Genomic DNA, 13,967 nt, shown 5'->3' on the forward strand with positions numbered 1-13,967 from the left:
AGAAGGGCAACGAAGCTGGTGAAGGGGCTGGAGAACGAGCCTTATGAGAGGTGGCCAAGGGAACCTGTTTAGCCTAGAGAAAAGAAGGCTGAGGGGAGACCTCTGTAGCTCTCCAAAAGGAGATTGTAGCAAGGCAGATGTTGGTCTCTTCTCCCAAGTATCTAGCGATAGGACAAGAGGAAGTGGTCTCAAGTTGCACCAGGGAAGTTTCAGATTAGGTATCAGGGAAAATTCTTTCATGGAAGGGGTTATCAGGCACCAGAAGAGGCTGCTCAGGGGAAATGAGGTACTGAGGGATATGGTTTAGTGGTGAACGGGTACAGTTGGACTCAGTGATCACACAGTTTTTTTCCAAACAAACAATTAATCGATGTGGTTTGGCAGCAGACATGGCAAGTGCTGCAGCCGGGCACTAGATTGAGGTGGGTCCAGACTGCAGCAAGCCTAGGCTCATACATGATGGCTGATGCAGGGGGGTGGTCCCAGAAGCTGCTGGATTTTACTGAATACTAGACTTTATGGTCATCAATACAAGAAAACTCATCAGTGATGTTAGGATCAGTGGCAGCCTGGGCTGCAGTGATCATGCAGTGGTGGAGTTCAAGGTCCAGAGGGATATGGGACAGGTGAGGAGTATAGTCAGGACACTAAATTTCAGGAAAGCAGACTTCCAGCTCTTTGAGGAATTACTCAGTAGGATTCCCTGGGACATGGTCCTCTGAGACAAGGGAGCAGAACAGAGCTGGAAGGTATTTAAGGAAGCTTTCCACAAAGCGCAAGAGCGCTCAGTCCCCGTATGTAGAAAATCAGGCAAGAAAGGGAAGGGGCAGGCATGGCCGAGTTGAGACCTGCTGGTTAAACTGAAAAAGAAGAAGGAACTTCACAGGCAGTGCAAGCAGGGACAGGTAACCTGGGACGTGTGTAGAGACGCTACCTGGTTGTGTAGGGATGAAGTCAGGAAGGCCAAGGCGCAGATGGAGCTGAACTTGGCAAGCAAAGTAAACATTAACAAGAAGGGCTTTTACACGTACATCAATCAAAAGAGGAAGACCAAAGAGAACGTCCCCCCCATTGATGATTGGAAACGAGGATCACGTATCAACAGAGGAGGAAAAGGATGAGGTACTTAACAATTTTTTTGCCTCAGTCTTCACCGATAACTGCTCTCGTCGCCCCTCCTGAGTCATGGAACAGCAAGATGGTGACCAGGGGGGTTAACGCCCTCCCACAATAGAGGAGGATCAGGTTCGTGAACACCTGAGGAACCTGAACATATGTAAGTCCATGGACCTGAAGAGATGCATCCCAGAGTCCAGAGGGAACTGGCAGATGTGGTTGCCAAGCCACTCTCCGTGATATTTGAAAAGTCATGTCAGTCAGGAGAAGTCCCAGGTGACTGGAAGAACGGTAACATTGTGCCCATTTTTAAAAAGGGTAGAAAAGACAATCCTGAGAACTACCGACCTGTCAGCCTCACCTCTGTGCCTGGGAAGATCATGGAACAGATCCTCCTAGAAGCCATGCTAAAACACATGGAGGACAGGGAGGTGATTAGTGGCAGCCAGCATGGCTTCACCAGCAGCAAGTCCTGTCTGACCAACTTGGTGGCTTTCTATGATGGGGTAACCACAGCAATGGACACGGGTAAACTGACGGATGTGATTTATCTAGACTTCTGTAAAGCCTTTTACACAGTCCCCCACAACATCCTTCTCTCTAAATTGGAGAGATATGGATTTGATGAGTAGACGGTAAGGTGGATAACAAACTGGTTAGATGGTCATATTCAAAGAGTAGTGGTCAATGGCTAGAAGTCTAGATGAAGATCCGTGATGAGTGGTGTCCCTCAGGGGTCTGTACTGGGACTGGTGCTGTTCAATATCTTTATCAATGATATTGACAGCAAGATTGAGTGCACCTTCAGCAAGTTTGCAGATGACACCAAGCTGAGTGGTGTAGTTGCCACACCAGAAGGACAGGATGTCATCCAGAGGGACCTGGACAGACTGTAGAAGTGGGCCTCTGAGAACCTCATGAGGTTCAACGAGGCCAAGTGTAAGGTCCTGCACCTGGGTTGGGGCAATCCCCATTTTCAGTACACAATGGGGGATGACGTGATTGAGAGCAGCCCTGCAGAGAAGGACTTGGGGGTGCTGGTTGATGAGAAGCTCGACATGAGCCGGCAATGTGCGCTTGCAGCCCAGGCGGCCAACCGCATCCTGGGCTGCATCAAAAAAGCATGGTCAGCAGGTTGAGGGAAGTGATTCTGCCCCTCTCTTCTCCCGTCTCTTGTGAGACCTCACCTGGAATACTGTGTCCAGTTCTGTAATCCTCAATGTAAGAAGGAGATGGAGCTGTTGGAACGAGTCAAGAGGAGGGCTAGAAAGATGATTGGAGGGCTGGAACACCTTTCCTATGAGGACAGGCTGAGAGACTTGGGCTTGTTCAGCCTGGAGAAGAGAAAGCTCTGAGGAGATCTTATAGCAACTTTCCAGTACCTGAAGGGGCCTACAGGAAAGCTGGAGAGGGGCTATTCATAAAAGCTTGTGAGGATAGGACCAAGGGGAATAGGAATAAACTGGAGAAGGGCAGATTTAGACTAGACATTTGGAAGAATTTCTTCACTATGAGAGCAGCAAAGCACTGGAACGGGTTGCCCAGGGAGCTTGTGGATGCCCAATCTCTGGAGGTGTTCAAGGCCAGGTTGGATGGGGCCTCGGGCAGCCTGATTTAGTGGGATGTCCCTGCCTATGGAAGGGGGGTTGGAACAATATGATCTTTAAGGTCCCTTCCAACCCTAACTATTCTATGATATGAATTCAATTATTTTTTTCTCATTATGTCAGTAACAATGAGAAAAAAACCAGTAATGAATATTGAAGCTTCCAAGTCGGTCGATTAAGATTTTCCTTTGAAAAGCTTTTGAAATAAAAAAAAAAAAACAAATAAAAAGCTTAAGTGGGTTTTTCTGTATGTTTTGAAGTAAGTTAGAGTTTAAAGCAAGAAGTAAAAATAAAGACATTGCAAATATAGACAGAAGACAGAAAATATTTATTTGATGGTGACATAATGAATTTTTTTAAATGAGCAATACCAGAACTGAAATTGCAAAGTCATATTCACTACTGCATTTAGTTAAATAAGAGTTAAAGCCACAGTATTCACGAGTATTTTCTGTATAAAACATTCTATACAGCTAGAAGTGCACAACCATAGTCTTTCTTTCTATAGGAGTTGCTAACACATTTCAAGTTGTGAACTTTGACCCCAGAGTGAGTATTGGTTCAGAAAACAGTTCATCAGGTCAGAAATAATCAGACTGACCTTTAAGTCTCCATGAAATAATATTAATTACATTTCTTAGAAAAGTACCATTGCAGAAAGGACTAATTTACAAAAACAGTTTTAATGGATTCATGTTTCAGTGCTACGGTTTTTGTGCATGTATTTTCCTTCCCCTCTTCTTTCTTTAAATCACATGGGTTATACCTTGCACAATTTAAAAGGCATTAAGAGTAAGATCTATTGAACTGTACAGAATCATTAGATCCATAAATCAAGCTTTACAAATGTAAACATAGACACAGAAAAATAACCTTTCCCAGCGGCTCCTACTACTTTGATACATTCAAATATATTAAGGTGCAGTAGTGACTGCTTAGAGTATTCAGTTATGCCTAACACTCACGTGTGCTGCCTTTTCAGCATCGTAAACTTTTTATAAGCAACATCGATAGCAGTAGATGTTCTTTCCCCTCAAGATTAATTTTTGAGCACATTTGATTTGAAGAGATTTAGTTGTTTTCAAGACAGCAGTTAGTGAGAAAGACAAAAACTTTTCATGGCTGGAGTTTTGCATATCTAAGCCAGAGGTGGATGGCATTCCAGGGACAGGGAAGCACTACCAGAATAATTGTTTTGTACAGTATTCAGTACTAATTATTACTTTCAGCTGTATTGCACTTACAGGACTATGGAACACCCTACAGTAATCTTCTAAAAGAGAACTTCAGGCTTAAGCCCTTTAATACCTGCAGTTTAAGCCAAACTGACGAATGCTCAAATATTAAAAAGCTGTAGCAATAAAAGGCATAGAGCGAAATGTTATGAAATGCTCAGAGCCTTTATGCACCTTGAGTGGAAAAGGAGTTTGAAACATGCCTAGATCATGCAGACATGTATATTTGGTCAGAGAGAGGGCTCCTTCCCCTCCCAGCTGTTTGTATGGTTTCCAGAAGATCTGACTTAAAACTGAATTAAGAAAAAAAGAAGCATTTGATATTAATACAGCCACTGAATTCCAGACTTGGAATTTGTCATCATTACTGAGAAACTCTTCTTCCTATGGACCGGCAAGTAGGAATTTTTGGATTGGCATTTCCTCAATGACTAAAGACACAAGATGTGGGCAGATGATCAATATCAGGTCTTAATTAGCATCCTTGCTTCTCCCACCGGTCACTTTATGATCTGACGATAATCTCCGGCCTCACATCAGTAAAGGGGTCAGGCATAGTAGCAAACCCTCCCCACCTCTGCCTGCTGAAGAAATGGAGCCTATTTAACACAGGGTGTTTCCTAGCTCCATGGGAAAGTGCTTGTATTATCCATTCCGTCCAGTTATACAATTGTTCCAGTTACTCCTGGTGTGAAATTTTACATGAGAACGTGTGAAATGGACTGCAGGAGCCAGAACCAAACCAAGGACATTTTCAATCTGAATTGCAATACGCAGCAAGTCCAGTGGAGAGACAATGTGGATGGGTCTGGCAGTGGCCTCTGCACTAGCTTGCATAAACCTCACTGCATCACAAGGTTAAAAACAATTAATCCTGCACAACAGCTTCATTGAGTACCTTTACGGAATAGAGATTGCCAATTGTATTTAACTGTGCTAAGCCACATGATGGTTTTGGGACAACTTCTAGAAATGGCAGAGACCAAGTTAGGGATGAGCTATATTTACAGTAAAATTGCAGCAATTTTTTTCTGCATCACATTCTGAAATTTCACATAATGAAATACATAACATAGATAGCCTGAAAACCACAAAAGAAAAAAAACAAAAAACACACTCAGATTTTTATCCTGAGAGTACTATCAGAAAAGCAGTGCAGGAAAGTATTTCGATCGAAGCGTAAACCAAATTATCTGTTTTCCTAAAGTGAAAAAACACCACAGGAAATGCCACGATGGAACACATAGCCACACACAGCTTGGTGAGGAAGAGCATCGTTAAGTTTCTACTTTACTCAATTCACCAAAAAGCAGTGTTTCTGGACCAGATTCATTCACCCTGCCTGAGCAACCATAACTCCCCTGCAAGAGCTCACAATTCATTGCTTTTTAAACAAGGTTTTCTACATAAAACTATTTGGAACAGTCACCACACAAGTGAAAACATTTTCTAAAAATAAGATAAAAATACAGTTGTTGTATAAATAGGCACTAGATTTAAAATCTCTTATGCTCTCTGTACTCAAAACATTTTCAAGTTCTGAGCAGGAGTTAAACAATAACAGAAAAGCACAAAAGAGGGCAGAAACTCCACTGCCCCCCCAATACTCTCATTCAGTAAGTCAACGGAACTCACCACCACCTACCTGTGGGCAAAAAAAATCCATGCATAGTTTTAGCTAGTGTATAGGAATAGCTGTTTCTTCCTACTCTTGAGAAAACACCATATAAACAGTAGATAATGCAGTGTCAACCAAATAATCCGAATATACATGGTTGCAGTTTCCCTCAAAAAACTGAGAGATGCATACAGTAGGATTTCCCCATACAAACACCACACTTATCCATACCCTCTAATTCCATTCTTCGTTACCATTTTTAATAACTTGCCTGGCACAGTTGTCACAGCCTTACTGGTGAATAGTTTACTGACTCTCCCCTAGAAAGTATTTTTTTTAAAGTCCTCTCATATTTACCTCCTTGGAATCCTCAGTTGCTGATGTAGATTAAGCAAAACAAATTCCCAGCAATATAAGCAAGCGAACAGTTTCCTTGTGTATTTCTTAAAAAATTCTGGGCAAACATAGTTTTTCCACTGCTTATGACACAAAACCCAAATTAAACAAACCAGCTCTGGGAAAAACAGTAACAGCTATCACTAAAACTACATTGGAAATCTCACTTAGGCTGAGCCTAAATCCTTTGTGCCTCAATATATCCAAAAAGAAAAAAAAGCTAAACAAAAACAATCCCTACCTCTAATAATAAAACAAGAACAAAGACATCATTGACTGCAAACATTTGTGGTAATATTACTCTGAAGCTGCCACATTCCAAACCAATTTACTCTAAGACTAAAAAGTAAACCCACAACCAAAATCATTACCTGAAGCTCACAGAAGAAATGATGACAGTAGGCTCAAATGCATTACGAAGAAAAGCACACAACTGTTCAAAACCCAGCAAAGAAACAAAGCCTTCTGTGGCTCCTTACTTCACGTAATGCTCTAGGTGAGAGTTAGCTCTCAATCAAGAGTCCTTTTAAGGGGCAAACTCTTCACCTGTACCTAATTTCTGACCACAGGTATGGCACAGACTTAACCAATACAACTATTGCCTTCAGAGGTTTTTGAACAAGACCCATCCTTTTAAAAAGCAAAACTAGCATCCCACTTAAGATGGGTAATAAGAAATTACTCCTAAATATAAAATGTTGGTGGCTTACTGAAAATTAAATGTGTGACAGCCAGATTTGATATAAATTGTATAAAATTATGTATGTTATTAAGCCAATTAAATGTCAATTATCCTTGTTAAAAAACTGTACAGATTAATAGATTCCTCCAATGTTCTAGCCGCTGAGATACAGTGCTTTGAAGCATATCGATAACAGTCACACACCATATGCTTCACATATCACCACCTACCATTTCGATAGAATTGAGCTTTTATTAAACTTCTTTGATCTGCCTCATACAGTAGCAAATTCACAGAGACTCTCGTTTCTCAGCAGCCAAACGAGCAGCAAACTCTAAAGGGTGTGTTCCACTGTTCCTTGTTGAGCCTCTTACCATTTTCCCAGCAGTCTTCCCATCACATACAGCCATGTCTTACGTGAGTCATGAGGCTAAAACTGAAGACCAATAAAGCTGTCATAGATAATCTAAATATAAATGCAGACATAAGAGGAAAAGCTGTGAAGTGCTGCCCTCCCCACGATCCCCCTTGCCCTCCGCACGCCCCTCACGGGGGCACTGGGGGACGGGGACGGGGAACAGGGGGCACTGTCCCTCTCCCAGCCCCAGCCTACATCCCACTAGCCGCAGCCGGCGGCGGGCGGAAGGTCAGCGAAAAGCAGAGCCGAGCAGTGCCGAACAGCGCCGGGCGGAGATTGAGAGAAGCCGAGCGGATCCGAGACGGTCTTTGAAATGTACCGCCCGCCCGCTCCCCGCCCCTCCCAGCTAGCCTGGCCTTCTGCGCCCCCACACTGACGAGACGAGCCGTGCTGAGCCAAGCGGAGCCCAGAGAAGCCACGGGGAGTCGGACTGAGCCGAGCGCATCCGAGCTGATCTATGAAATCCACAGAGCCCCTGCTCACGTCCCTCTCGTCAATCCCGGCCCCCGCGCTGCAGTACCGCTCTACGGCCACGGCACGGCAGCACTGAGTCCGTGCCCTAGTAATTCCTCAACACAGGGCTCCCTGCCACTGCGCATGCGTATCTGTACAGCATGGCGGCGCCCGGGAAAGCCACTGCGCATGCGTTCCGTGCAGCATGGCGGCGCCCGGGAAAGCCATTGAGCATGCGTTCCGTACAGCATGGCGGCGCCCGGGAAAGCCACTGCGCATGCGTTCTGTACAGCATGGCGGCGCCCGGGAAAGCCACTGCGCATGCGTTCCGTACAGCATGGCGGCGCCCGGGAAAGCCACTGCGCATGCGTTCCGTACAGCATGGCAGCGCATAGAGCAGCCACTGCGCGTGCGTGGCGACGTTTCCACCCCCGCCCCCCGTCTCGCCCTGGACCGCTCTGCCAGCGCTGATTGGTTGTCGCGCTTTGAGCGCCGCGCCGCTCAGCCAATGGGAGCACTCTCTGTAGGGCCCATCCCATTGGCAGTTTGCCGGCACTGAGAGGGGCCGGAGTTCACGGAGCTGTCACAGGGGACACAGGGCATGCGGACACCTCGGGCAGGGATAGGGAGGCTTCGAGGGGGAGACTGGGGGGGACACGGAGGCACTGAGGGGACGGCGAGGGAGACGGGGCGCTGTCCCTCTCCCAGCCCCAGACTGCATCCCATTGGACGCAGCCGGCGGCGGGCGGGGTGAACGAAAGGGAAGCGAAGAGCAGAGCCGAGCCGTGCCGAAAAGCGCCGCGCGGAGCCAAGAGAAGCCGAGCGGATCCGAGCCGATCTTTGAAATGCGCCGCCAGCTCCCTCCGCTCCGATCTTTGAAATGCGCCGCTGCTAGCCGGCTAGCCGGGCCCTGTGCGTCCCCCAGGCTGAAGTACCGCTCTGCGGCCGCGGCACGGCAGCACTGAGCCCCCGCCCCATTCATTCCCGAGCACAGGGATCCCAGCCAATGGGAGCGCTCGCTTCAGGGGCCGCCTTCGGGCGCTCTGCCGCCGCTGATTGGCCGCCGCTCTCTGAGTGACGCGCAGATTAGCCAATGGTAGCGCTTTCTATAGCTCCCGCCCCTCGATAATTGGCTGCCGCTAACAGCGTTTTAGTTAGCGGAAGATCGCCTTTGCCTTGTCTCGAGGGTTCAAAATGCATTAAGGTCAAGATCACTACATTAGGAGTTATTATTAGCAATGACAGTTTAATGTTCTCACAGTCAGCAAGACATTAGTCTTCCTGCACACCAAACCTTTTTACCTATTTCACTTCCAGAACAGCTTGAAAATGGATGTTCAAGGCCTCTCCTTTGATTTCTCCCCTACGGCTCCTACATGGATCTTTGTATTTCCACCTAGAGGGAAGGCAACCCTGTGACATAGCTGCCAAATCCAGTGCAATGGCTGCTTAGTCGCCATGCACTCCTGCGGAAAGCCCCCGTCGGGGGAATCGCCTGCAAATTGGGGTGGGAAAAAGAAGGAAAGGAGCAGGTGACAGCAGCAGGCGGGGGTTGTGCTTTGACGTCCACTGGGGTTGATTTGTCTGCGTGTTTTCTTTTGTACCCAAAGGAAAGGCCCAGGAGGAGACCTGCACCGTACAGCCTCCCAGCAATGCCCCACAAACTCCCGGCCTTACACTCCAAACTTGGGTATTTTGGCTTTTTTTGCTTTTCGATAATATAAATATTCAGATTTTTTTTTTTTTTTCCTTCTCTCAGAATGTTCCGTTTGAGGGAGGTTGCTTTCTGGCTGCACAAACCTGAGTAGACTTGGCTTTCCAGAAGCCCTAGACTGTGAAAATCTTTTTCCCCACCAAAAAAAACCCATATCTATTTCTTTCCTCCCCCCGCCCCAATTTCAGATCCAGAATTAGGGTTTTGGGTACTCAGGTGGCAGCTTCTACTCTGTGTGCAGAGCCCAACAGGGTAAAGTCCCATTTGGGGGAACTGGCCCCAAACTCACATGGGTAAAAGGGAAAAGCATAAAGAAGAAGGGGCAGCTTTTGGAATCACAGAATCACTAGGTTGGAAAAGACCTCTAGGATCATCAAGTCCAATCATTCCTATCAACCACTAAACCATGTCCCTGAGCACTTCATCTACCTGTCTTTTAAATACCTCCAGGGATGGTGACTCACGCGCCTCCCTGGGCAGCCTCTGCCAGTGCCCAATGACCCTTGCTGTGAAAATTTTTTCCCTAGTGCAGCTTGAGGCCATTCCCCCTTGTCCTGTCCCCTGTCACTTGGGAGAAGAGCCCAGCTCCCTCCTCTCTACAACCTCCTTTCAAATAGTTGTAGAGAGCAATAAGGTCTCCCCTCAGCCTCCTCAAGGCTAAACAACCCCAGTTCCCTCAGCTGCTCCTCGTAGGACTTGTTCTCCAGACCCTTCACCAGCTTCATTCCTCTTCTCTGGACATGCTCCAGAGCCTCAACATCCTCCTTGTAGCAAGGAGCCCAGAACTGAACACAGGATTTAAGGTGCAGCCTCACCAGTGCCAAGTCCAGGGGCAGAATAACCTCCCTGGACCTGCTGGCCACGCCGTTTCTGATACAAGCCAAGATGCCACTCGCTGCCTTGGCCACCTGGGCACACTGCTGGCTCATGTTCAGTCGGCTGTCAATCAACACCACCAGGTCCTTCTCCTCCAGGCACCTTTCTAGCCACTCTTCCCCTGTAGAACTGCATAGGAAAAATACAAAAGCATTTTGAAAATGCTTTTGTATCTTCAGTAGAGAGAAATTTTGAGGAGGAGGTTGAGCTTTTAAATCCTTTCTATAAGCAGGGTTTCTTTGCATTTTAAAACACTTTATATAGCATAGACATTTACACTTATCTATTTACATGTATGTATGTCTTTAGGGAATACATTTGTTTTATATATATTATGTATTGCCACATATCTATTTAGACATATACACTTTTACATATGTATCTATTTGCACTTACATATCAACACTTATTATATAGATTATCTATCCATTTACAAATGTATCTGTTTAGGCTTATATTTTGATACTTAAATTATCTTTTTAGGCTTATATATTTTGACAGATATATTTACAATTATATCTACTTAGACTTGGATATCTAATTACACATATATAGTCACTATATTACAATTAGTATCTATTTAGACTTACCGTGTATCAAACAGTAAGTGTAGATAGCTCTATTCAGATTGGTTTTCTATGTTGGATTCCTTCATGTATAAAATATCTCTCTCACATTTTGAAGACCTATATCTATATATCGCCACATGACTTAATTTTGTATTTTGAAACCCTGGTCATTTTTCTGGTCAGAAGTTTTTATATTCTAAAATCCTTTACATAATATAGTTTATTTTAAATCCTTTTTTATATAAAAATGTCATTTTTAATTTATATATATGAGAGATTTTTCTCCTTTTCAGCGATCACACCCGTATTTGCAGGTTTTAATACTTTTTAATCCACCCCCATGAGTTTTCGTAAAATCATAGAATAGTTCCGGCTGAAAGGGACCTCAAAGATCATCCAGTTCCACCCCCTGCTATGGGCAGGGACACCTCCCACTAGATCAGGCTGTCCAAGGCCCCACCCAACCTGGCCTTGAACACCTCCAGGTATGGAGCAGCCACAGCTTCCCTGGGCAACCTGTGCCAGTGCCTCTCCACTCTCGTGGTGAAGAAATTCTTCCTAACGTCTATTCTAAATCTGTCCCTCTCCAGTTTACACCCATTGCACCTCATCCTATCACTAAAAGCTTTTGTGAACAGTCCTTCTCCAGCTTCAGGTACTGCTAGGTGGTCTCCAGGTACAGGGAGGCATTTTGGAGCCGCGTCCCTCCTTTTCTGGGGGGGGACCCCTCCACGGCTCGCTCGCTCCGCCGCCGCATGATCCCCCGCCCCCTTTATATTCAACCCCAAGAGAAGCACAGCCCGAGAAAGACGTTCGCACGCGCGGCCCCCGCGGAAGGGGCTCGGCTGCCCTCCCGCCAGGCTCCGCTCCGCCATGACCTCCCTCTCTGCTCCCGTGCCGGGACGGGATCCCCAGGGTTCGCCGGGCCCTCCCGCTGCCGGGCCCGGGGTCACGGCCCGAGCGCCGCGGAACGCTCGCAGCACCTCCGCCCAGCGGCTGCGCGCTAGGACCCTGCAAACCGCCTGCCCCTGGCACGGCGGGAGCGAGCGGCGCCCCGATGCCCTTCTCGGGGGCGCCGGGCAGCTTCCCAGGCAGCTTCCCCAGCAGCTGCTGCTGGTGTCCGGCGCCTCTGCGAGCGCTCTGGTAACTACCCCGGCTCGGGGCGGGGCGGGGCGGGCGGCGGCGGCTGCGCGGGAGGCGGTGCGGAGAGGGGGCCGGTAGCGGGACCGGCCTGGAGGGGCCGGGTGTGCTGTGAGACGCGAGGAAGCCTGGCCGGAGGAAAAGAAATGACGGTCCTTCGTCTTGGAAATCACTCAAAACTGCTAGGAACTGCACGGATGAATTGTTACGTTTGAGATTTTTATTTTTTTTTTTAAAGCGAGTCGTTCTGTTGCTTTCTTAAAAAAAATGTTAGAATTAATTGATAAGTTTTGCTGCGGCTGGTTTATATGTTTAATTATCTCGTCATATAAATCTGTACTGTGAGATGTAGCTCTTTCAGGCTAAGAGGTAGAGAGAGCCTGTCTTGGGGCTGTGAGAATGTATCGATATGCTTAGTTGCCTTGTAAGACGCAGTTGTTGTAGGAGATAGCCTGAAGGGAGTCTCCAGACGTGGTTGAGCGTTCCTTGAAGATTTATATGGTTCTTTGTCTAAAACTAGTATATATCCTGACTGCTTCTGTAAGGTGTTATGCCTTTTTTAGAAAGGCATCCAATTCAGCGCTGAATTGTAAAATAAGAATATTATTGTCTTTGCTTCAAAGACTTTCTCCTTTTCAATATTTTACCAGTGAATGAGGTAATTAATCTTTTTTTTCTCAATCCACCTGCTTCACTGAGGTATTTTAATGACTGAGAACAGTCTGGCTCAACCAATTACCTGCAAAACCAACTAGAATTAGGCAGTCTTGTGAAGTTTCCAGTGCATTTTAGAAGACAAAGTATTTGGTTCTAGGTATGTAATACACTTTTTTTTATTCCCCCAGAAGATACAGGGTTTAATGGACATTTTTTCTCCATGAGTTACATGTTTTGTGCATTCACCTTCTTAGAAATGTTCAATGATGTTTTATCCCCATGTGGGAGTTGCCCTCGGTTGTAGTAGTTTTGGTCTATGATTTATTGGTTTTACTGGATTTTATTTTGATTTTCACCCCCCTTTGCATCAGCTGTATCATTGCAAGAACTTCTTAATTTCTAGGAAGCCAGAACCATCATTCATATACCAAGTTCTCCACTGCACACTTGACATTCTGCCTGTCTGCTTGGTGTCAAATGGGATGCTGACTACACTTCAGAGGATGCAATTGTGGTGCTTCTAGTTTTTTACTTCTAACTAAAATTTTTTGTTTAGTATTTCATCTGTGCACAAACTGTGTTGGTTGGCTTTTCCACAGTGTTCAGTACAATGTTGTGTCTTGAATTCCATCGCTTTTTATTTGGGAGGCAAATAACCATGCAAGCCCACTATTTCAGTCCCATACCGTGAATGAAGTAATTCTGGTGTGGCATCTTGACTTGAGAGCAGCAGTCCACAGCAAGTCTGACCTACCTGCTTGGCTGTCTCGGAACTGATTCATTTCACCTACTTGCAGGCATACTGAATAGGCGTACTTTCCACAGAAAACTCTCTGCAGGTGGCTGAAATTATGTTATACCTTTACAATCCATTAAACGATCAGTGCATAGAAAGATAGTAAGAAGCAGCTGAGGGTCTGTTCCTTCTGAGTCCCTTGCCCTGCTACTGCTGTAGGGTTTCTTGGAAATCTCTTTTGCTGAACATAAACTATCTTCTTACTTCCTCTGCGCTGATTGTTGTAAGTTTTAAGATCTTCACCCATTTTTTTCACCAAGCAAATACATATGTGTGTGTATATATATATATATATACACCTAGTTGAAGAGCTTAATTTAAGTACTTTGTCTCTCATTCTATACGGTCGGTTTGCAAGCAGGCTGGACTTTGGCCTTATGAAAGCCTTCAGAGTTGGAGTGTATGCTACACTGAGTCTAGAACATCAAACTTGCTGAGCAGCGGCCAACCTATGCCATTTCAGGTCCACTCAGGTCCACTGAATGCACAGTGCGAAGGGAAAGCTTAGAATTAGTAATGGTGAGTGAAGTGTGGCTGTGCAGTAGAAATGTTTGTGTCTGAATGCAAAGTAATAAAGACCTTCTGGTCAAGATTTGAGTGGTCTGAATTCTGCCTAAGTCCCTAACTGGCTACATACTTAAGTTGAATTTGAGCTATATCTATTAAAAGGAAATCAAACATGCCTTTTCT

At 45.8% G+C, this 13,967-nt stretch overlaps 1 protein-coding gene across 7 annotated transcripts in view; it reads left to right on the plus strand.

The window, feature by feature from the left end:
* Nucleotides 1–11,190: 11,190 nt before the first annotated feature.
* The window catches only part of GARNL3 (GTPase activating Rap/RanGAP domain like 3), a 44,007-nt gene continuing 41,230 nt past the window's right edge, over nt 11,191–13,967 (plus strand). For 2 of the 7 annotated variants that reach the window (XR_008453008.1, XM_054084352.1), the window contains exon 1: nt 11,220–11,827. Coding sequence is in view for 5 of the 7 variants with exons in the window: in XM_054084352.1 (XP_053940327.1) it covers nt 11,558–11,827 (270 nt within the window). In the remaining 2 variants the exon portion in view is untranslated. Of the gene's footprint in view, nt 11,828–13,967 lie in introns of all 7 variants that reach the window. The other 5 variants (XM_054084357.1, XM_054084358.1, XR_008453009.1 and 2 more) reach the window with 4 other exon arrangements.

The sequence above is a fragment of the Cuculus canorus genome, chromosome 19, assembly GCF_017976375.1.
Source record: "Cuculus canorus isolate bCucCan1 chromosome 19, bCucCan1.pri, whole genome shotgun sequence".
In the NCBI taxonomy this organism is placed as follows: domain Eukaryota; kingdom Metazoa; phylum Chordata; class Aves; order Cuculiformes; family Cuculidae; genus Cuculus; species Cuculus canorus.